The sequence below is a fragment of the Cervus canadensis genome, chromosome 28 (assembly GCF_019320065.1).
Source record: "Cervus canadensis isolate Bull #8, Minnesota chromosome 28, ASM1932006v1, whole genome shotgun sequence".
Classification (NCBI taxonomy): Eukaryota; Metazoa; Chordata; class Mammalia; order Artiodactyla; family Cervidae; genus Cervus; species Cervus canadensis.
Window position 1 is genome coordinate 2,205,779 of NC_057413.1, and position 24,419 is coordinate 2,230,197.

The following is a 24,419-nucleotide window of genomic DNA, read 5'->3' on the forward strand; positions in this document are numbered from 1 at the left end:
AAGACAGGCTTTACGTTCTTACTGCATACCACGTCGCCCGTGCCCGGCACGTGCCTCTGAGTAGTGGGAATACGGATGGTCTATCCTGAACTTCATCCAGGGCCGAGGCAGCCTAGGGCACCCTCTCTGCCCTCCTGTGTCCTTCCTGCTCTCCTTGATACATTTCCTAAACTTGCCAGGCTCTTGATTATATGAGATAAAAGGTTCCCTACTCACTTTACAGATTAGGTAAGGGAAGAACAGAGAAGTCAAGGAACCTTCCTGAGGAGTCAGAGCTGTTAGTGGAGCCCGGGTCCACACGCAGACGGCTGGGCAAGGGGCCAGTGTCCGCAGCTGCTGCGGGGACGTCACAAGCCTGTGTGGAGGCTGAACTCCACGTCTTAGCCAGAGACCTTAAAGGGCGTCTGCGACACGCCAGCCAGGACACAGCAGTGAACAGAACGCATGTCCCCGCCGAAGGATTTATGAATGAAAATCAGATCTTACCACTCTAAAAGGTGAGGGCCTGCCTGAAATGCCAACAGGTGAAGCTGGCAGGAGTGAGAATGGATAGAGGGTTGGTGTGTAGGTTCAGGACTCAGAACTGCAGGAAAGAAGGAAACGCTGGCGGGGAAACCGGTCAGAATGGAGTTAAAGCACAAGCCCACTTCTGTGAAAATCTGTCGAAAGGCTGTTACGCCGTTTGGCTTATGACCCTAACTAATTGTGTGGGATTCAAGTAAAAGTCTGTTATTAGGGATCCTGAGCAATTAAGTTTATTTTTTTTATTACTGTTGTTCCAGAACATTCTTTGAAATTAACCTAAAAACTAAGCATACCTGGCCCCTGCCTCAAGTACTATTTGAATCATGTTCTTTTCCTAAAGATACAAAGGAGGGAACAAGTGACACTTGCCTCTTCCACATTCATTCAAGTCGCCCTTTAATCTCCACTCCAATATGCCACCTTACTGGGGGGATGATATGCAAAAACTTCATAGTGACGGCCTTTGTGGGAGGGGGTTGGGGGTAGGAAGATGACTTTTCTGTTTTTCCTTTAGATGATGTTTGAAGTTTTAATCATTAATAATTATTCACCAACCATCCACTGAAACCAAAGCCCACTGCCCCCTGAAAGACCCAGACTCCGGCCCAGGCAGACTGCGCCGGGCTCCCCGCTTCATGCCGTGTTTTCCAAGTGTTCCCAGAGCCACCTGCATCAAACTCGCCCGGGATACTGTCTTCAGAGGGGAGCCCTGGGCCCCTCCCAAAGACCCTCTTTCCACAGGGCTCCAAGAGAAACCGGGACCCTCTTGCTTGCTGATTCTCAAGTGCAGAAAAGGATGTCAATTACGCCTGTGTGCAAAGTCACTTCAATCCTGTCTGACTCTGCAACCCTATGGACCGTAGCCCACCAGGCTCCTCTCCCCTTGGAATTCTCCAGGCAAGAATATTGATGAGTGGGTTGCCATTTCCATCTCCAAGGGATCTTCCCCGCCCAGGGATCAAACCCATGCTTCTTGCCTCTTCTGCAACTGGCACCACCTCGTTAATTACATCGTTTTTTGCCTGGCGACTCCAGCAGTAAAGAGTCTTGGGAACAATTCAGTGAATGAGAGATTTGGGCTATTCTGTGATCAGTGACCTTTCCCCGTTTCCCTTCAACATCCTAAAGCTATCCGATCTGAGAGGAAAGGGTTGTTTCAAGCCTCTATCTGTAGCTGGACCTCAGAACTGACCTTGCTGTCACGCCTGTGATCAAGGGCCTGGGGAAGGATAAGTTTCTGAGGCTTCAAGGAAGGACCCAGAGGATCTTGTATGTTAACTTAATAAAATAGCAACTTCTTTAGCTTTCAAAGGCAAAGCAAATGCCCAAAGATTAGGTCAAAGTAACAGACAAGGAGATTTGTGGAGATGAAAAGGGTACCAGTGAGGGGGAAAAAAAATCACTGAGGACAAATATCACATGATGTCCCTAATATAGTGGAATCTAAAAAAATGATGCACATGAACTTCTTTACAAAACAGACAGACCTACAGATATGGAAAACTTAGGTTACCAGTGGCGGAAGAGAGGGAGGGATGTATTTGGAGTTTGGAATTAATAGATAACACTACTATATATAAAATACATGACCAACAAGGACCTACTGTATAGCACAGGGAAGCTGCTTTCAATACCCTGTAGCAATCTATAATAAAATCTGAAAGAACATATATATATACACAACTGAATCGTTCTCCTGTACCCCTGAAACAACACTGCAAGTCAACTATAACAGAAAATTACTGATTCTTATGACTGTATAATTTAAAAAATAATCATACCAGTGATAAGTCTGTTATACCATTTATTGATGATGGAATTACACTGGAAAATAATCACAACAAAAGAACCACCTTGAGTAGAATGGTTTTCCAAGTGAAACATTCCTTAGAAACATATGTAAGAGACATCATCAGGGAAGAAGCCCTTGGTTCATGTGTAGCCGTCTCAGCTGGGACTCTCACAAGCTCCACTCCACAGCACATTCAGGGATTGTGTGTGCGCACGTGTGTGTGTATAATACCTGTATCTCGGAATAAGGAACTATATTTTAGCTGGGCTTCTTGGAATAGATTTGCTCATGTTGAGATGCAGGAAAGAAGACAGTTACGTTATTTTTGGTCAGTGGGTGAGCACTTATCCTTAGCTATTAATGAAGGTGATAAACAACAGTTCGGCTTCTGAACACAGAATGGTCTGTTCAGCACCACATCTTTTCGGTAAAGTTTCTTTTTGGTCCTTGGTGCCTGAGTCTCTTCCCTGTGACTATCAGGAAAAGACAGAGGTATGGGTGAAATTGGTGTAGGAGACTTTGGAGGCAGACATCTGGCTGAGGCCGTTTTAACCAGCAGCTGAGTCGTCTGGACAGGAGTGGGCTTGATTGTGAGTTCTTGGCACGGGTTTAAAACGGAGATTTTGGGGTTCTTAAAGTCATCATGAGCTGCAATGACCTGTTTTGGGGTGGATGAGGCTTTCAGAGCTGGTTTAGAACTCCACTTGTATTTGCCAGCGCCGTTGCAGTTCCACTTGGGAGCACTGTGTTCAGGCTTGTAAGAACCAAAACTGTTTCTTCTTTTCTCATAACTTTTCTCTACACAAGCCATTTGAAGACCCACAGCGTCAGGCGGCTTGGGCTGTCTCGTTTTGGAGACAGCTTTGGAGGAAGGGGGTCGTTCGGTGACGACCGGGGCACAGAAGGAGGTTTGCAGTCTGGGCCTTTCTCTCTGAATGGTCAGCTGCTGAAGTCTTTCCATGTCCAGCAAACGAGCCATCAGCGGCTCCAGAGAGCTGTCCGGCGTCTCCACCGTCATTTTCCAACTATCAGATTTTGAGAGGGCTAATTTGTGCAAGTCCAAAGTACTGAAAGGAGGAGGAAGAAAATCAGGATATGGAAATACTTCATTCAGTTCCTCTGTGAAAGGTTCTTCAACATTTTCTATTGTTTCTGGCTTTAAGTTCAGGTCCATCTTTTTAAAATAGCTGAGTAGAGTATCGTTTGCTTTTTCATTTTCTGATACATCGCTTTCATCTGTTAAATTTTCCTCCACACTGCTATTTCCATACTTCAGATTCCAGTTTGGAGCAGTTAAAAGTTCTCCACTGTTGTTTTCTAGAGTTGAGCATAAATGAATATGAGGCTCATTCCTGTCCTTGAAAAAGTCTCCATCAGCGTATGTGCAGCAGAGACTTAATGGAACCTGCAGCGCGGGGCAGGAGCCAGCTAGCTTGTCCACTGAGGCACTCGTCAGCGGGGGGTTCACACCGAAGGGCCTTATGGGATTATCGGTCATATCACAGCCAGTTCCCACTGAAGACATTTTGAAATCCCTTAAAAGATGATTTATATAATGAATGGTTGGTTGCCTAGAATTAAAATGCTATTAAAATAATGAATAAGAAACCTTTATCAAAGACTAATGTTTAGCCCCCAATGGCATGTATATCTATCTGTAACAGAAACGTGTTAATTTTCAAATACGCTCTAACTATATACAGCTATCTACGGTTTTAAAAGTATAGATTAAAATAATAACTGGGCAGTCCTTTGTACGTGCATAGGTGACTAGACCATTCTACCTACAAATGGTTAACTGACTATGAATGGCCACAAGGCTACACGTGGCTGATTACAGCTACTTGCCTCTGAATATACTGTACGTGTAACTATGATGTCTGAGAAGGAGGCTCTCCACCTCAAACTGAAATTACAGTGAGATGTTTATTGACCCAGAATTAAACAAAAGGAAACTCTCAAAGAGTGTAGTCAGGTTACTTAAGAAAGGCTTCTACTTGGGCCACTGTGGTTTTTAAAAATTGGTCTAACCAAAAAAGGAAGCAAAACAATGTCTAGCTATAAACAAAAATTATCCCAGATATAGTCTATAGCAATTTTCATCTGATGGTACGCTTTCATTTTAGGGGTAATACTTCTATGTATTATATTCAAATGAAAACTGGAAAAAAGCCAGACCATAGAATACTGAATTTACAGTTAGTACATTTTAAACACTTACTAGAAATACTGCCATGCAAAAATTTGATGCATTAATTGACATATATACAGTCGCATTATCTTCTTGCTTCTTTTAAAGCCAACTTACGCTAAAGTCAACAAAGCAGTCTTGAGGGGTTTACAAAAATACAGAAAATGGTAAAAATTTATTCATTTAGCTAAGCATTAGGTTTAATGACTTGCCTCTGAAAAATCACAGGAAAATGATACTTGATAAATCTATACTTGATAACAGACAATCCATGTAGCAAACAAAAAAAGAGCAGGAAATCTCAATGTGGAAGGCTGTGGCCGGACCGCTTTGCCACCAGGGAACAAAGTGGAAATCATCCACCCTGGAGGTGGTCTGAGAGGCGAGACAATTACACCAACACACTCTGCAAACTGTTAAACACTCACATAAGCTGTCACCACTTTTACTCTCTTTGTTGACATTGAGGAGAAACATCTCATTAGCAAAATGATTCTCTGCCTCCAAGCTTCCAACTCCGCACCATCAGCAGGCCTCGCCAGTACCGGCTGTGAACACCCATCAACTGTGCAGTCCGCCCAGCAGCCCACGAGATCGGCAGTTTCACTGTCTCCCCTGGACGGATCAGGGATCCCAGGCCCAGGCAGGCTGAGGTCACACATCCCCTAAGCGGAGGAGCTGGGGTTAAGCCCGCGCTCGTGGCCCCAGCCACCACCCTCTGCTGACTCCATCTGCGTCCTCTCGCTTCACCCGACCTCATCCTGCGAGCTCCTGCCCGTAAAAGCAGCCTTTCTCCCCCGCCGATCAGTACCATCAGGCCGGACACGAGTCACTACAACCCCCTTCACACCTCCCATCTGCCCCCAGCTTCGGCACGAGGAGGGCCGCGCCCCGAGCGCACGGAGATCCCTCCACGGAGGAACAGCGGCTGCTGGGGCACCGCCGACGCTCAGAGCCGGGGACCAGAGAGGAGCCCGACTCCGGGACGCCCGCAGACACAGACGGGCAGCGACAAACCGCGGCGCTCAGGCCACGGAAACGTCCCATCACTTTGACCTGCCATTTGGAGACGCCTTCCAGCTGGTTCTCACGCACACCGAAGAACCAAAAAGGAAGAATTCAGACCCCAGAGAGGGTCTGAAGGGAGGAAGGGGGTCTGGGAGCACGAGCCGAGCTTTCACATCCCGGTTCAACCTTCCACCGCTTGTCACCAGACCCCCCAACCGGGACTGTCCTGCGGGTTCAGAGCGAACACAGGGACCTGGCACGTGAAGTACTCCTTTCCCGTTAGGGCTCCTTTTCATTTGGGCGAGAAGGCCAGCCCCTCCTCGCCCAGCCCCGCTCACGGCTTCCCCACACGCTCGGCCACTCCCTTTCCCAGGGCTTTCCCCACGATTTGCACACAGTCGTTTTTGCTCCTGGTTGTTTTTTGGCCTCCCACTTCAACTGAGGAGCGAATCCATCTGTAGTTACCTCTATCTCACTGAGTTAGGGGTTGACGGTCATAAACTTGCTCACCTGAGCTCCATGGTGCTTGCTTCGCTCAGAGGGTAACTCCACAGCTGGAATAGCCCTTGTTTACTATTCTAAGAAGAGAAAAACCATGGACAACATTTTAGTTACTGAATGCCTTTTTAGAAATAACAACAATACTTTCAGAGTGTGATGGATAGAACCGCACCTGTGTCCTCTGGGGCAGGAACTCTGAGAAAGTGAGCTCCAACAGGAGCTGGTCTGCTGGAATTTCCAGGTGGTTCTATAAAGCGGCAGAAGACATTTAAACACCCAGCATCTCTACTCCCAGCTCTTGTTCTAAGAATGTACAGTTCTTGTTCCAACCAAGCAATATGGGCTAGACGCTGATGATTCTCCCTCATACACGTATCAGTCTGTACTGACCTCAGTAGGAACAGCATAATCCATTTATAAAGATCAACTAAACAATGTTAACTAGTAAGACTTGACTATCATTAAGATTGTCTTTATTTTATTAACTGTTAACTGTTTTACATTTTGATCAATAAAAGCAAATGAGAAAGATTAATTCTTTCACTACTTCAAAATACAACTGTTTCAACTGCCTTAAGGCATCTTAAGAGCTGAGACCACATCCCTTTTGGCAGTGACTAGAACATATTATATTCATTACAATGTTAATTTCCACTTATAATATTGTTATATTGAAAAAAGCTATATAATAAGATATTCACTTAATGACCTATTTGCAGCTTTGTAAAACAGTAAACAAAGGCACTGACTTGTTTGAAGAACTCCATAGAAATAAAATTTAAAGTTTAACTTAAAGGAAAGAAACTTTCTTTAAGGAACACACAATGTCATGTTAATGTGCTGTGAATTATTTAAAACCAAATATTTATCCTTACCTTGTTAATTTTGCCTGAAAGAATGTATATGGAAAGAAATGACAATTAATAGTTACATAAAACTGGTGATACTCAAAACAAGCCCCCTTTAATATGAGTGGTTGTTCCTATTACAAATAGGGATATAAGTTTTCATATATTTATAAATATAAGCAGACACATCAAGGATTTCTTACCACCTGTGGCGCCATCCCTCCCAGGTGGGAGGCTTTTATTTTCAGGAACAGGTACTTCTGCATCCAAATTCCAGGGAGACAAGTTCTAAAACAATATTTGTTTTAGGATAAACTTAATGTAAGAAAATTTTACAAGCCCAAGTACATGATTTTATAGGTCCTTTGGGTAAAATACGACAAAAGGCACCAAGGTCTCTGACCCCCACCTCCACCCCATAAGGACACTCAGCATTTCTGAGGAGCGGGAAACATTCGCCTTAAACTATCATCAGCTGGGTAACACCTCAGGAAATGGAAAGGCTTTTACAAGAATTGATGGCTTCCTTTCAAACTGATTTTAAAAATACGACAAAGTATCCAGTCCAGTGTGTCCTGGGCACACGAAGGCTCCTTCACCAGATTTTATGTATCTGAGTACCAGATCTGAGAGTCTATGAAAGTCTTTCCATCAACAGAACAAAATCCTCTGACCCTCACATACTCAACACTGACTAGCCCACATCTCATTCCAGACTCCAGATGTTGAGAAACATGCAGGAAATGTTTTTTTTTTTTTTTTAAAGGCAAGAAATGAATAAGGAAAGGTACAGTATCTATCGAGGATTCACGTTCCAGACACTGTGCTGACCACTATGAGGAAAGGCATGGGTGTGTGCAGGAGAGGTCTGCAGAAGTTTATCCTGGAAAAGGGGAAGTGAAGAGGTGGGCAGTTTACTTTTAAAAAAAGTAATCGTTGAGGGCTTCCCTGGTGGCTCAGTGGTGAGGAATCTGCCCGCTAATGCAGGAGACGTGGGTTCAGTCCCTGATACTGGAAGATCCCACACGGAGCGACGAAGCCCTCCCACTGTTGAAGCCGCGCCCCGGAGCCTGTAAATCGTAACCACTGCAGCTGCGTGCCCAGGGCCTCGGCTCCGAGACAGGGGGCCACCGCCCGGCGAGGAGAGCAGTGCCGCTCGCCCCAACTAGACGAAGCCTGCAGGCAGCGGCAGAGACCCGGGGCAGCCAGAGTAGGTACACGCAGCAGCAAGGACCGAGGACAGCCAAAATAAGTAAAGAAATACATTTTTAAAAAGTAATATTTGAGGGGTGAACTCAGCAGCTTTGTTATCTCAAATGAGAAAACCCTTTGTAAACTACACGTTAAGTAACATTCACACCAATGAAATGTTAGGTAGTGTTAGCTCATCGTCACCACAGTAAGGAGAAGGAGGGACAAAGCAGCTTAAATACAGGATGACAACTTAACTGATCCACAAGGAAGTTACCTCCTGGCAGGAAGGGGAGCTGGCCTTTGGAGGGTGGGCCTTGGTTTATCTTTTCCTAGAGGCTTTTATTTACAAAAAAAAAAGTTAATAAACTTCTTTGTTCTCTGAGAGAATGTGCTTTGGATCTAGTCTCCGCATGAGAATCACCAGGGGTGCTCTTTAAAAACAACAGTTGAGGGCTTCCCTGGTGGTCTAGTGGTTAAGAGTCTGCCTGCTAAGGCAGGGGGCACCAGTTCGGTCCTCGGCTGGGGAAGCTTCCACAGGCTGCGGAGCAGCTACGCCCGAGCGCCGCAGCTATGAGCCCGAGCCCTAGAGCCCGCAAACTGCAACTCCCGGGCCCACGGGCCACAACTAGAGCCTGTGCTCCGCAACCAGAGGAGCCCGCACAGTGAGACGCCCGCACGCAAGCAGAGCAGGCCCCTCTCACCGCAAGCAGAGCAAGCCCACGTGCAGCAAGGAAGACCCAGCACGGCCAAAAAGAAATAAGTAAATACATGCAATTAAAAAAAAAATAGTTGAAAAACACAGATTCTGATCAAGTAGGATGAGGCCGGACACTTGTATTTTTAGAGCCTCCTGACAGATTGTCAAGCTTCTCTGGGCTCTGTAATCCCGGTTCCCTAAGGTACAAAACAACCTGTGAGAGGAACAGCTCTACAGTAACACGATAAAGGGCAGCTGCCGAAAACTGCACCACTGAGGTCACAGCATAGAAGGAAGCCAAGCCATTGCTGAGGTCACAGCACAGAAGGAAGCAGTCACCAGGTAAGGAAGGCCATCAGCTGCCCACAACATCCGCCACATTGTAAACTCCCTACAGGTGGTAACTGGGCCTTCCTAGATGATATTCCACCTGCCGCCAATATTTTTGACAGAAAACATGTAAGGATATTAAACAGGTGAGCACTGTCGATGAATCAAGGTGGCATGTTTCACGAAATCCAATTGCAATCAGAAATGTTTGCAGACTTGCAGCGAAGCTGGTTAACCTGCCCTTTGTTAAAGGACATAAAAATGTTCAGGGGAGTCTACTCAGTACTCTGTAATAAGATAAATGGGAAAAGAAGCGTGGATATAACTGAACCTCCTTGCGCTGAGCACCTGAAACTAACACACATTGCCGACCAACTAAACTCCAATATAAAATTAAAAAAAAAATTTTAAAGAGAACTTTTCCATCTGGTCTTGCAAACGCAGCCAGAGATGAAGTGCAAACTGCTCCCAGGGGGAGCAGCAGGGCGCGCGGGGGCCCCTTGCGGAGGCGCTGACCGCGGCGGGGGGGTGCGGAGGGGGTGCTCCACCCCCGCGCTGTCCGCCGCACCTACCTCCCAGGGGACGGCCGCGCCCGGGCCGGGGCCGCTGCTCTCACCGGTTTTTCTGCCCATCTTGCTCCTCGGTTTCCTGGGAATCCTGCACAGGTGTGGGACAGACAGCACACGGAGGGTGAGGCCCGCGGCTGAGGCAGAGAGAGCGTCCAGAGGTTAAGAAAACGCTTTAGGAAGAGGAGAGATTGGCCTGAGGGCAGGCCGGCTCACAAGAGGGGGTTCACTGGGAACCCAGGCCAGCCAGACAAGGAGGGGGGCACAGAAAAGAGCAAACGGGGAGACCTAAGTGACAGAAGACGGAAACGAAGGTTTCCGAGAAGGGAGCTACTATCAGATCGGAAGATTAAAACACAAACTAGAATCGTCTGGAATTAAGACACAGGGTCATGCAGTCTGCTTTTCAGCATTTAAGCCAGGGGCCCCGTTGGAAAGCAGGATCCACCTTCCGCACCGGCGCCCCCACGCCGCCAAGTGCCTCAGATCGGCCGAAAGGCCCGTTTCCCACCCCAAACGACCCTGGTCCCTGGCCACCGCGGCTCGAGGCAGAGCCTGCGGGCGCAGCAAGCGTCGCGGCGTTGCCGAGGCGGATTAAGACGCCGGTTCGGACCCGCTGCAAAAATACAGACAGACGGCAGCTACCGCGGAGAGCAGGGCGCTCGCCGGGCGTCTACGGCCGTCGGTCCCGGAGGGACGCCGCTCGGGGACGCTCGGCGCCCGGGGAGCCGCCAGGCGGGGGCGACGGGGCGGACCGGGGGAGGCGCGCCGGGGCGGGGGCGCCCGGCCTCTGAATGGGGGCGGGAGGGGAGGGTAGAGGGGCGTCCGGCCGCTCCGGCCGTCACTTACCGCTCGGCGCCGCTGGCCCCCGGTTCGTCCCCGGCCGCGTCTCCGCGCGCGCTGCCGCCCGGGCGCCCCAGCCGCTCCGCGCGCCCGGCCTCCGGCTCGGCCGACCTACGGGGAGGACAGAGCGCAGCGCCCCGTTGCACGCCGACCACCGCCCCGACCTCGGCCGCGGCCCCGCCGCCGCCCCTGCCCCCTACCTTGACCCTGACCCCTCCCCGGCCTCCCGCCGGACCCTGCACCAGGTCCAGGCTCCATCCTTGACCTTCAGCCCGGCCCCGCCCCCTGACCGCAGACCCGCAGCGTGACCGCACCCCCAACCCAGGACCCCGACCCTGCGTCCGATCCCGCCCGCGACTCCGCCCCGGCCCACCCGCCGCCCGCTCCCTCCTCCGAGACCCCGATTTGGGTTTGTAGCAGGATTTGCTTTCAATGCGTTGCTCACCTGTTGCATCAGAGTTACTCATTTACAATTTCTCACTCGCTACCTTTTAAACACCTCGAAGGCGAGACCTGGCCTTTCTCTGAGTGACAGAGTGCCTGGCATAATAGGCAGTCCATACATGTTTGGGTTAAATTACCCTCAAAACGAAATTCTTTTGTATGGTGTGGTTACTATGCTCAGGCCTACTGCCAAACATTTCATAGAGATTAACCAGTGTAATACTTAACAGCCCAGGGAGCGTGGTACTTCTAGTGATTCCTGTTTTATAAAGGAGTAACCTGATAGATGTTGCGAGAGGGCATCAGAGGGCAGACACACTGAGACCATAATCACAGAAAACTAGCCAATCTGATCACAGGACCACAGCTTGTCTAACTCAATGAAACTAAGCCATGCCGTGTGGGGCCACCCAAGACAGCCGGGTCATGGTGGAGAGGTCTGACAGAATGTGGTCCACTGGAGAAGGGAATGGCAAACCACCTTAATATTCTTGCCTTGAGAACCCCATGAACAGTATGAAAAGGCAAAAAGATAGGATACTAAAAGAGGAACTCCCCAGGTCAGTAGGTGCCCAATATGCTACTGGAGATCAGTGGAGAAATAACTCCAGAAAGAATGAAGGGATGGAGCCAAAGCATAAACAGTACCCAGTTGTGGATGTGACTGGGGATAGAAGCAAGGTCCGATGCTGTAAAGAGCAATATTGCATAGGAACCTGGAATGTTAGGTCCATGAATCAAGGCAAATTGGAAGTGGTCAGACAGGAGATGGCAAGAGTGAATGTCGAGGACTGATGCTGAAGCTGAAACTCTAGTACTTTGGCCACCCACCTCATGCGAAGAGTTGACTCATTGGAAAAGACCCTGATGCTGGGAGGGATTGGGGGCAGGAGGAGAAGGGGACAACAGAGGGTAAGATAGCTGGATGGCATCACTGACTCAATGGACATGAGTTTGAGTGGACTCCAAGAGTTGGTGATGGACAGGGAGGCCTGGTGTGCTGCAATTCATGGGGTCGCAAAGAGTTGGACACGACTGAGTGACTGAACTGAACTGAACCTGGCCTTAAATATTACCTTTCCCAACTTAACGATTACTTGAAAAATAGAGACTTCATGTGGGGGTCCACGTATTCCTAGCTAACACTGGCTAATGTATTTAAGTGGGAAAGAGTTTTCTGTTCTCTGGCTGGAAGACAGAAATGATGCGTGTGTGTGGACACGTGTGCATTTCACATGCGTGTGTGCATGTCACATGTAGCTTATGCAGCCCCCATCCTCCTTTCTTCCTGTTTCTCCTTTTCCTTTAGCTTCAGAACTTGACCTGATTCCTAATCCCTTCAGGTCCCTCTGAGCTGTGGTATCCGGGAATAAGCACATCCTCTAAGATCCTCTCTTTTTTTCCTTGAGGGAACATACTCTTAAAAACTGTCCTATTCTCTCTGACGCTTCCTCCTGTCTCTGGAGACTTTTTGAAGGGTTTGCATCGGCATCAAAACCCTGCCTCCCTCCCCGCCATGTCAACAGTTGATAAGGTTTTTAGCATCACATGTTCAGCACTGCAGTGACCTCACAGACCCCGCAGGGTGTTCTGGGAGAGCGAGGGGCCAGGCCTCCCGAGGGGCGGAAGGGCCAAGCGGTGGATGTGGAGGACGAGGGCAGCAGCCAGGGAGCCTGGGTGGAGCCTGGCTGCAGGCTGGTCTGCGTCCAGTCCAGCCCTGAGAGTCAAGGCACGGGTTGGACGTGGGCTGTTTTCCAGAGCGGCTCAGGTCCTGGGCCTGCCTTCTCGACCAGCCCCAGGCCTCTGCGGGGATTCAGTTCTGCTGGTAGCTTTACTTCCAACCCGTTCCTCCCTGTTAACCCATGAAGCAGGGCCAGGTAGCCTCTGTCTCGTGGCGTTGGACAAGCTCTTCCGTCAGTCAGGACGGAGCTGGTCTGGGCGGGCAGAAGGGGAGCTCCTCGGGCCAGTCACCCTGTGGGCCGGGGCCTTCTCCCACCTCGGGTTCTCTTGCTGTGGGCAGGTGACACAGACCCTTGACAACTATTTTGGGAAGCACCCTGACATACGTTCCTTCTCACTGTCCAGGCTTGTGGACGAGGTCAGGAACGACAGCGCTTAGCTTCTCGTCCTCCTGAAGGGAACCGTTCTCTCCATCCACCCCCCTCTGTCGACACCCTCCGTGGCTCCACGCATCCCCCTCCTGCTCCCTCGATTCTCCCAGGTGTGGCCAAGCTCGGGGCGGGTTGTGTTCTGCTGAAGGATCTCGTGCAAGTGTAACTATGTACTTGCTTTCAGAAAGTCAGGGCCATCTTTTCTAATTACTAATACGCATTTCTTTGGCCGCATTGCATGGCCTGTGGGATTTTAGGTCCCTGACCAGGGATCAAACCCATACCCTTGGGAGCGAAAGCCTGGAGCCGTAACCACTGGACTGCCAGCGAAGTCCCAATAACATGCGTTTTTGTTCTCCGGTAAGACTCTGTAAGTCAGTGGGAAAGACTCCAATTCAATTATGGGCAGTTTGCATTTAGTGTATCCAGGTACCTTGTTTTCCCCTACTCTCCCCCGCTACCACCTACCTCCCCATTTTCCAGCTTCTGCTGTCTCTCAGTCAGGGCCAATTATATGTATTTCCAATTTAGGACTCCATTTCTGTGAGGTTTACCTTAAATAGCCTAACTTCCTTGTATTTGTATAATTCTGCTCTAAGAAATATTCATGGAGTTATTTTTAGTTAGAAGTTGTGTTTTTGCTTTAAAAATTAAGCTTTAACACTTTCCTTCCTTATTTGGGAGGCCCCGATTCTGTTGTAAGAAATCTTGTTTAAAGTCTGTTCCTAGAAGGCGTGCGATAGACACGTGCGTGAATATCTTTCCAAACATAAGACAAGCACAGACACCAGCCCATCCCACACCTGCCTGTCATAACTCACAGTTTTGATCCAGTTCTCAATCATATTTCCACCTTTATTTCGATTTTTCTGCAAGATTTAACTTCTGCTGTTTGAGTTGCTTTATATGTCTCCCTGTCCACCAGGGGCCTGTTCTCTGTAGCTGGGTTTCCTTAGCTTTATATCCCCCACTCACTTTGGATTTTGGTTTGGGTTTGGGGGTTAGGACTTACTCTCTGGGTGGCATTAGCCGTGAAGAACCTGCCTGCTAGTGCAGGAGACCTAAGAGATACGGGTTCCATCCCTGGGTCGGGAAGATTCCCCTGGAGGAGGAAAGGGCAACCCACTCCAGGATTCTTGCCTGGAGAATCCCATGGACGGAGGGGTCTGGCGGGCTACAGTCCATGGGGTCGCAAACAGTTGGACGCACTGGGTGACTTAGCCCAGCACTTACTTTCTGCTAGCAGGAAAGCTGTGGCTTGGATCCTCTTTCTGGTAGCTGGGGCCTTCCCACCTCAGCTGCTTGGAGCGGAACACTCTCTTGAGCACGCTCTCCTTCAGGAACCTGGAGATGATCCTCTCTCTCTGGACGTTACTGAACACTTTGCCCTCGGGGAGCCAGCCCAGCTTGTCACACCCGCCGTGGAAGAGGGGGAGCGGGAGGAGCTCAGGAGACACGGCCGTCCTCTGTGGGAGCAATGGCGGAGAAAGGAATTGCCGGTTACCTGGAAGTCCAGAACGAGAGACCAGCCCACCCTGAGGACCAGCGCCCAGGCCTGCAGCAGCTCCACTCTGGGAGCAATCGCGCTGATAGCACGCGCCCCCCCGGGGCTGCCGGCCCGAACAAACGGCGACTGGGGCGTCACAGTGAGCAGAGGAGGCAGGGGCAGGCCGAGGGGGGATTCCTGGTCCTTCTTCAAAGGAGATAATACTCGACCCCAGGTTCAGCCTTGAAAGGTAAATGTACCGGTGACCGAAGCGCAGAATTGTAAGTAGGAGGGTTGGGAACAAGGCTCAAGTGGAGGGGTTCGTGTCCTCAGCATCAGCAGCGCAGGCTGAGAGCGGTTTGGCCACGGTGAAGGTCACGGAGCTGCCACAGTGAAGGTCACAGCTGGGTCTGGCACCCCGCCTGCCCCGTGGAGACCGTTCACGCCCACCCCAACGGCGTTCCTGCCACCGCACCACAATCAGACCAAAGGGACAAAATCTGACTCCTTGAAGAAGACGTACCTGTGGCAGGAAACATTTATTCCTCCGAGAGTTTATTTAAAAATAAAAGGTAATCATCATGGCCTCCTGATTTCAGCCAAGGTCAGTAAACTTCAGATTGCTGGGAAGATTCCAACAGTTGTTATTTAGAGCAAAGAGTAAGAATATATGTGTCAACTCGCAGACTTCGAGACCCAGCTTATGGTTGCGGGGTGCAGGGGGGTGTGGGGTGGACGGATGGGGAAGGGATAGTTAGGGGGTCTGAGATCAACACGCACATGCCACTATATTTAAAATGGACGGGACTTCCTGGGGGTCCAGGGGTTAGGGATCAACCGTGCTGTGCGGGGGAGGTGGGCTCGATCCCTGGTCGGGGAACTAAGATCCCACATGCTGCAGGGCTGGGCCTGCATGCCACATCGAGAGAGGGGCCTGCACGCCTCAACCAAACCCAACACAGCGACAAATAAACCTTGTCTTAAACATAAAATGGATAACCGACGAGGACCTACTGCATAGCACCTGGGACTGCTCCGTGTGATGCGGCAGCCGGGACGGGAGGTGGGGTTCGGAGAACAGATAACATGTATGTGTGGCTGAGTCCCTTTGCTGCCCACCTGAGGCTATCACAATATTATTTGTTAATCAGCTGTACCCAAGTACTCAATAAAACGTTAAAAAGAATATACGGGTCAAATAAAGAACAGGCTTGTGGCTGCCAAGGGAGATGAGAGTAAGGGAGGAATGGATTGGAGTTTGGGGTGAGCAGATGGGAGCTATTAAGTATAGATGGATAGACAAAGTCCTACTGCATAGCATAGGGAACTATAGTCAACGTCCTGCGATAAACCATAATGGAAAAGAATAAGAATGTGTGTACATGTATACCTGAGTCACTGTACTGCAGAAATTAGCACAACACTACAAATCAACTATACTTCAACAGCAAAAAATTTAAAAAGAACATATAGGTCAATTTATGTGAACTGGAAAAAATCAACTTTAATAGATCCCTTCCTTGGCCTTTGAATGGCTTAAAACATGGTTTGCTCTTCCCTATTTAAGTGAAAGAGGATTTAGAGTAACCCAGTCACGTCTGCTTGGAAGAGAGAAACTTCTGGCTTCCAGAATTTTCTACCCTCCCCCTCCACCAGTTCCTTTCTCTCTCCAAAAGCACCTGTGAAATTATGAGACTCACACTCTGTTCCAGGGGTTTTGGTTAGTTCTATACCATATTTAAAATGTATTTGTATTTAAAGCGCATCTTTCTGTTTACTTCGTAAAGTTGTACTTTTTAAATTTGCAAGTTGAAAATTCCAAAGTGGAATTTTGTGTCTCCTGTGCTGGGGACTGTGATACCATCATGATTTTCTTATAGTCCTGGCCAAGGGTTTTGAAGTTTGATTAAAAGCTGGCACACAGGGACTCTCGCTAGCAGTCCAGTGGTTAAAACATTGCACTTTCAATGCAGGAGGCACGCACGGTTCTATACCTGGTTCCGGAACGAAGATCCCCCATGCTGCACAGAGCCACCAAAAAATAGGGGAGAAAAAACAAACAAGAACGCTCCTAGATTTCACCACGTGAAGTTGAAGTGAAGTTGCTGAGTCGTGTCCAACTCTTCTCGATCCCATGGACTGTAGCCTACCAACTCCTCCGTCCATGGAATTTTCCAGGCAAGAATACTGCAGTGGGTTGCCGCTTCCTTCTCCAGGGGATCTTCCTGACCCAGGGATCAAACCCAGCGGTCCTGCATTGCAGGCAGACGCTTTACCCTCAGAGCCACAAGGGAAGCCCAGTGTTCACCATGGCTTTCCCTGTTTCTGACCATTTGGCAGTGTGCCTGTCCAGCCAGTTCATGGAATAGACCACCTATGGTGAGCCTGGCTCAGTTGGAGCCTGCCCAGGATTACCTATAATAGATTTCATTATTTGCATTTTTGCCAATTTCTGGGAGTAGTTCTTGGCAACTTCTGTCTTTCTTGGGGGTTGTGCTATCAGGTGTGGTGGTTTAAGATTATTTAGTATGCCTGCTTTTGTTATTTTATTTATTTATTTATTTTTATTGAAGGGCAGGTAATTTACAATGTTGTATTAGTTTTAAAGGGCTTCCCAGAGGGCACTAGTGGCAAAGAACCTGCTTGCCAATGCAGGAGACGTAAGAGATTTGGGTTCCATCTCTGGGTCGGGAAGATCCCCTGGAGGAGGGCAAGGCAACCCACTCCAGTATTCTTGCCTGGAGAGTCCCATGGACAGAGGAGCCTACGTGTACATCCAAGTGATTCAGTTATACATACACCACACATACACACGCACACATATGTCTTCTTTTTTCAGATTCTTTTCCATTCTATCGAGAGGTTATTGCAAGATATTGAGTACAGTACAGTAGGTCCTTGTTTACCTGTTTGATCTTCCGTCTGCTTTTGGTCCACGATGGAGAATGGCTTCCCCAGTAAAGTCAGAGCTGAGCATCTTTTGTTTCCTTTGGTCTTCTCGTGTTAGTCTGGGTAAGAGAATAAGCAGCAGGGGACCTTCTCACCTGGGTTAATCTGGACATGTCCTCAGCCGTGGACGATGACGCTCTCTCCCCAGTTCTGCTTGGAAACCTCGCCGCTGTAGCCACGCTCCCCAGGGCCGGGTTGGTCTGCAGAGCCTTAATTAGATTCACACAAGGTGCTCAGCTTCCACTGGGGGCCGGATGGGAAAATACGACTGAAGTGCACACGCCAGGTCCCCCTCCTCTAGGAAAGCACCCTGCCTTCCTTAGGTATAGTCCATGTCTGGACAGGAAACGGGTTTCTGCCTAAAATCCCCGTCAGACTCGGGATATTTGTGAAGGGCGAACTTCCTCTGGGTGGAAGGTGCGAGGCCCGCGCTCAGGGTTCCAGGCTGAACTCTGGGCTATTGTGACCCTCAGAACGCTCAGCAGCCAGAGGGCAGAAAACAGGGTCCATGGCGCCTTCCTGGAGATGAAGGAGAGCCTGGAAAGAGCCGCTGCCAGGGCCTCCCCACCTCCAGCTCTCCTTCCACTCTTGTCCGTAACTCAGAGGGTCATCATGGGGACAGCCAGGAACAACCAAGTGGAGCTGAAACTCCCGCTCCTCGAGAAACCTAAGACCCTGAAAAACTACAGCCAGCCTGAGGTTCTCCGTCACACCTTCGAGACTCTGTCCAACCTTCACAAGTTGCTTCCCAATCATCTGATGGAGCTGCTCCACTCCTGCAAGAGTGAGGAGGACAAGAAAAAATGTATGTGGGCAGAGGGCGGGCGCCAACTCTTTAGGAAGCCCGCACTTTATCGTGGTACCCACGCCCCTTCTGGAGTCCTGCGTGTGTGCGTGCTAAGTCACTTCAGTCGTGTCCGACTCTTTGCAGCCCCATGGACCATAGCCTGCCAGGCTCCTCTGTCTGTGGGATGTGGGATTCTCCAGCAAGAATACTGGAGTGGGTTGCCATGCCCTCCTCCAGGGGACCTTCCCGACCCAGGGATCGAACCGTCTACCTGCATTGCAGGCGGATTCTTTACCACTAGCGCCACCTGGGAAGCCCCTCTGCAGTCATGAGTGAGGAGTCAGTCCTACCGAGCAGGTGTGGTTCACGCCTGAGACCTCAGCCACTTCCATCCTTCGTGCTGTGGGGCCACGTGCTTGGAGCTCACACGCGGTTCACCTACACACTGCCTTTCCTACATCTGGTTTGAAGCTCAGTGGGATAACTTCCCGGTTAAAGGGCAGGCTTTGAAGTTCATTCCTTGGCTCTGTTTCCCACCCCTCCTTCTTTCTTTCTCCAGGTGTGTACCGCCCTGGAGGAACACTGTTTTCCCCCAGGCCTTACAGGCTTTGCAGGTGTGGAGGTGTGGAGTGGCCTGCCCCTCCTGGACCCGTCAGGGAGGGTGATGACTGGGCTGATTTGCAGAATTGGGTGGAGCCTGCCTCCCATGTTCGAGCTCAGGTGAAGGGCAGAGGCAGATGGTAGCCACTGGCCCCAGGGGCCTAGGGAGTGAAGTGGCAGCGGCCGCACTGATGAAGACACAAGTCCCGGGTGGGAAGGCGGCTGTCGGGGTGATGACTTTAGAACACCGTGGCTGATTTGGCGACTTGTCTTCAGGTGGAGGGGGTTTAGTTGCTGAGTCGTGTCCCATTCTTGCCACCCTGTGAACAGTAGCCCGCCAGGCTCCTCCGTCCACGGGATTCTCCAGGCAAGAGTATTGCAGTGGGTTGCCATTTCCTTCCCCAGGGGATCTTCCCAACAAAGGAATCGAACCTGGGTCTCCTGCATTGGGTCTTCTGATTAATCCCTAATCCCTGAACCTACAGTATTGTGAATCAATCCCAAGATCCAGGTTATATTAAAGATTACATAAAAATCAAAAAAAGTGTAAGCACCTATTAGAATAGACAGACATTATACACCGGCAATTCACAAGATGAAATACAAACCGCCAATAGACATGAGAGGTGTTCAAACACTCTGGTAATCAAGGAAGTAACAGAAAACCAAGAAGGGAGTTTCCCTGTGGTCTAGTGGCTGAGACTCCTCCAAGCTCCCAGTGCGGGGGCCTGGGCTCAGTCCTTGGTGGGGAACTCGATCCCACATGCCAGAGCTGAGAGCTTGCAGGCTGCAGTCAAAGACCCCGCTTGCAGCGACAAAGATGCAAGATCTTCCCTGCTGCGGCTGAGACTCAGGGTGGCCAAAGAAAGAAAGAAATATTTTAAAGATAAATCGAGGAGATATTTTTAAGCCATCAGAGTGGTCAAATTTTGTAAGATCAGTAATGATAAACACGTGGGGAAATTAATACCCTAACAACCGATGGTATGTTTTCATTGCTTCAGGCTTTTTCGAAGGTAATCTGAAAGTCTGTCAAAGTTTAAAATGTATGTTGCTGGCTTACTGCGTAAGTTGAACGCAGTAAAGAGTAAGCAGAGTGTCCTGGGACTGCCAGAATGTAGACCCACAGACTGGGGGGTTAAAGCAACAAATGTATGGTCTCAGGGCCTGGAGGCTAGAAGTCCAGAGCCAGGGTGCCAGCAGGCTCTGAAGCGGCTGGGAGAGGGCTCTTCCTTGCCTCTTCCCAGTTTCTTGAGTTGGCTGGGACTCCTTGGCGCCCCTGATTTACAGACGCATCACCCGATTCTCTGCCTCCCTGTCACAGGCGCGTGTACACATGTGACACCTGTCTTCTCCGTTCGCACCTCTGTCTTCTTACAAGGAGCACCACATCGGATTAAGAACCTGCTCTGCTCCAGAACAGGGCTTCCCAGCTGGTGCTAGTGGTGATGGACCTGCCTTCCGACGCAGGAGACGGAAGAGACTCGGGTTCAACTCCCGGAGTAGGAAACGGCAACCCACTCCAGGATTCTTGCCTGGAGGATCCCCACGGACAGAGGAGCCTGGCGGGCTACAGTCCACGGGGTCACACAGAACTGTACAGACTGGCTGCGCACACACGCTGCCCAGGATGACCTCGTCTTAACTGCGTCTGCGGGTTGTTTCCAAGCGAGGCCACGTGCGGGGAGACTGGGGGTTAGGAGACGCCACAGTCCCCTGCAAGGCAGCACCTCTGCCTAAGGGAATCCTCACGTGCCTAAAAGAATGCTTAGCTTTTTCTTACATAGATAAGTCTGTTGTTCATAGTTGGTTATCTGGCACCACTGAATGTTTTTTCAGAACGTGTGGGCTTAGGACAAAACTGAGACAACAGAAAAATTCACATTTTAACATCCTGTTAGATACGCATGTCCTTCAACTTAGCAATTCCACTTCTACTTTCCTGTCCCAGAGAAATACTGGCCCACCCTGCACACAGATGCAGGAACAAAGGTGTGTGTTGAAACACTGTTTATAAAGGTGAAAAATTCTAAAAAACCTAATCTCATTCAACAACAGAATGGTTAAACAGATACATTCATACTGGAAATACTGTTAAAGTCGTTATTAAAATATCTACAAAACACACTGCAGAGTTTTAATAACAATGATTCCATTTTTTGCCAAAAGAAGACTGTAAATTCATAGATGGAAACATGTACATAAACGTATAGAAAAGTGTTCTAGAAGGAGACAGGGCAAATTCGGGATGGTGGCAGGATAGTGATGAGAGGAAGGAAGAGGTTCCTTTGACTGTTGTTGACTTGAACTAAAAGGACCGCCCAATATTTCTCCAGCAAAGATGGGTTTATTCGGTATCCGTGGAGAATTGCAAATCAGCGAACCACGAGGAAGTCAGCGCGTGGACAGAGCACGTTTACGGAAGGGAAAGGAAGCTGGGAGGGCAGCAAAAGTAGTAAACAAACTGGCCGAGTCCGGCGGGAGAGGAGGGCGGGGCGGGCCTTCGTTCTGATTGGGCTCCGCTCCAGACGCGGGACCGAGAGCGCCGCCTGCTGGCCTCCTGGCTCTGCGGTTTCTGCTCATTCATTTTTTACGCTGTGTGCACTGCTTCCCTGGCGGCTCAGACCATAAAGAATCTGCCTGCGACGCGGGAGACCTGGGTTCCATCCCTGGGTCGGGAAGATCCCCTGCAGAAGGGAAAGGCTACCCACCCCCAGTTTTCTGGCCTGGAGAAGCCCATGGACAGGGGAGCTTGGCGGGCTACAGTCCACCGGGTCGCAGAGAGTCAGACACGACTGAGTGACTTTCACTCACTATACTTAAGTGGTTTAATTTTATTTTAATGTAAGTCTTTCCACGCATCTTTAATTTTTGTAGTTAAAATTCAATTTTTAAATGGAAAATGCAGGGAGCGTTTATGTGAGGTTGGAGAAGTGGGTTTTGATTTCTCCGTGATATCCCAGTTGTATGTTGATTTATAGTCTGTTCTCCTAGCCTTCCAGTGTAGACACAAATAGGTCCTGGAACAACTTTAGCAGTTGGTGGTGTTCCTGCCGTGTAGACTGCGGCCCACCGAATTGTCAGTATATCTGAAATCCTGACAACCAAGTAAACCCTACAGTCTTGCTACTGGGCGGGGGAGCCTGAGGGAGGCTGGGCGGCCCAGCTGTGCGGTAATAGGGCTAAGGAACCGGGGCGAGAGCCCTGGCCTTCGCCCGCGGGCGGGAGCCCCGTACTCAGGCCTGCTCTTGAGTCGCTTGGTGTGATTTTCTGGCCTCTAAGGAGGAAGTGGTTCACTATCATTATACCATTTAGTCCACTTAGTCTGCATGAGGCAATGTTCCTGGGGGCTCTCTACCAATTACCCTGCCCGGGAAGGACCCTCAGGGATCCAGCCGGTGGAATAACGGGGGCTGGATGAGCTCTGATCTAATTCCGAGTCCGACGCAGGGCCGCCCCGCATGTCTTGAGGTTCAGCTCCTCTTCCTGCAGCAGCTGTCTGACAGCTTCTTCTGGATGCACCTGAATGGGTTGCAGAGATGCTCGGAGCACGGCCTGCAAACTGGCTTTTGCTTCTCAAAGTCTTACCAGTTGGCAAAGAGATAAAAAGCCTGACCTGCAAGATAACTCAGGTCTGTCGCTAGACACCATGCATTTTAACTGACTTCTCTTCTCCCGCCCTCTTTTTTTGGGGGGGTGGGGGGAGGAGATGGTTTTGATGAAGGAAGCAGTGTCCTGGAACACGTTCTGACAGTTCTTTCTCACTGCCGACGGGCAATTTGGTCATGGGCCATCCGTGTGAAGCAGCGCGTGTGATGTCAGTACAGTGTAGTTACTATCGCTGAAGATAAAAAATAATTGCTCACTTACTCTTTGTTTGAGAATCACGGGCAGATCACACCAGCAACCCTCAGCACCTGCTCTCTGCATTCCTTCACTCCCATTTTGCTGTGCGTCTCTCAGATGTCCAGGACCAGGCTAAGGTCTAAATGCTGCTCACTGGTATTTTTGGAATGAAGAAGTGGCAGAGCCAAATAGCAACTAAGTGGCACGAATAGCCGTTCTCAAGCCAATGCCACGCTCCTCTTCCCAAGCAGAGACGGGAAGGAGCACCGGGTTACACTGATGCTCCTGCACCAGGGTTTCCTGGGGGCTCATGCGGTGAAGAGTCTGCCTGATGGAGAAGGGAAGGGCAGCCCACTCCAGCGTTCCTGCCCGAAGAAGCCCGTGGGCGGAGGAGCCGGGCGGGCTACAGTCCAGGGGGGTCGCAGAGTTGGAGACGGCTGAGCGAGTAACACTAATTTATTCTATTACCAGGTGAGAATTCTGAATTCTCTGGCTTAGAAAGGATCTTGGAAAGACATCAATTTCCAAGAGAGATTAATCTGACCCCCAAACCAAGCAGTATGCCCCTGTGGAGAAGAAAACAAAACAACAACGCCAATCAGGGGTGGAAGAAGTGCCGCTTTTGGAGTAAGAACACAAAGGAGCCCCCAATGTCAACCATAGTTGTCAGGTAGGCGGAGAGCCTTGCCCCAGGCGGGCCTGCTTAAGAGATGTTACAGGATGACCACGAGCCCCTGATGCCTTAGCTAAAAAATGACTTGAACTTGTCCCTGGCCTATGTGGTGAGTGTGAAAACAAGTGCTGCTCTGCATAAAACCCATGAGCTGCCTTTTCACCCCCCCGCCGCACCCAGAGTCTGCGGGAGCGCTCAGAGACGGAGCAGGCGTGTGGGATCCCCGCGGGCCATCGCATCCCAGGTCAGGGAGCGGAGAACGAGCAGGGCTGGAGTGGGATTCTAGGGACCCAGCCACTGAGCTGCAGGGCTTTAATGCTGCAGCCAAGTCAGGAGGCAGCAGCCTGCCCCAACACGGCCGGGACCCAGGATACAACCTTGAGTGGCAGAGCCCTGCCTCTAATCCTAGTCCGCCAGATCCCTGCTTTTTCACGTAAGCACGGACAGCTGTACATTTTCCCACTCAGCACTGATTTTACTGTATCCTGTAAGTTGTGTTTTTATTCGGTTACAAGGACAGTAAGCTTTCAGATGTGCTTTTTATAAGGGACCATCTTAAATGAGAATGAAGACGGGACAGTACATGAGGAAATAACCACTGATAGGGGATATTGTGTTCCTGGGAAATGGCCTAATTCTCCACGTCTTTTGGGCAGATGATAGGGGCGGAATGAAACTAGGATTCTAACTGACCCTCTGATCGTCCTGCTCCTTTCTGCCCACTCCCCCTGCCAGGTGGCTGAAAAAGAACATGCGACCCACCGAAGACCTGGCCTCGGTCACGCAGAGGCTGTCGGCGTTCGGGCCGATCGAGTCGGTGACCCTGTGCGGGCGGCAGAGCGCCGTGGTGGTTTTCAGAGACATGGTCTCGGCCTGCAACGTGGTGAACGCGTTCCAGAGCAGGGCGCCGGGGAGCATGTTCCAGTGCTCCTGGCAGCAGCCGTTCATGTCGAGGGAGCTGAGGCTGCCCCCGACCAAGAGCCAGCGGAAGCTCCCCAGGCGCGTCTGACATCGTTGTCCTTCACCAA

At 50.1% G+C, this 24,419-nt stretch overlaps 2 protein-coding genes across 3 annotated transcripts; one reads left to right on the forward strand and one right to left on the reverse strand.

Annotated features, from left to right (window-relative positions):
* Nucleotides 1–2,339: 2,339 nt before the first annotated feature.
* FAM217A (family with sequence similarity 217 member A) lies at nt 2,340–10,665 on the reverse strand. Of its 2 annotated transcripts, XM_043450381.1 has the most exons (7): nt 10,502–10,665; nt 9,659–9,743; nt 7,069–7,153; nt 6,893–6,906; nt 6,190–6,264; nt 6,027–6,094; nt 2,340–3,852 (listed from the first exon to the last, which is right to left on the reverse strand). In XM_043450381.1, exons 2-7 carry the CDS (start codon nt 9,716–9,718, stop codon nt 2,637–2,639), a joined length of 1,518 nt encoding a protein of 505 aa, XP_043306316.1. In that variant the 5' UTR covers nt 9,719–9,743; nt 10,502–10,665; the 3' UTR covers nt 2,340–2,636. The 2 variants fall into 2 exon arrangements, with proteins under 2 accessions (XP_043306316.1, XP_043306317.1); XM_043450382.1 differs by lacking the exons at nt 6,027–6,094; nt 6,190–6,264; nt 6,893–6,906; ... (1 more) ...; nt 9,659–9,743; nt 10,502–10,665 and adding an exon at nt 4,937–5,092.
* A 7,432-nt stretch (nt 10,666–18,097) lies between these two features.
* C28H6orf201 (chromosome 28 C6orf201 homolog) lies at nt 18,098–24,400 on the forward strand. The gene is made up of 5 exons (XM_043450690.1): nt 18,098–18,290; nt 18,878–18,933; nt 23,572–23,635; nt 23,716–23,824; nt 24,127–24,400. The coding sequence occupies exons 1-5, from the start codon at nt 18,098–18,100 to the stop codon at nt 24,398–24,400; spliced, it is 696 nt and encodes a 231-aa protein (XP_043306625.1).
* The last annotated feature ends 19 nt before the right edge of the window (nt 24,401–24,419 follow it).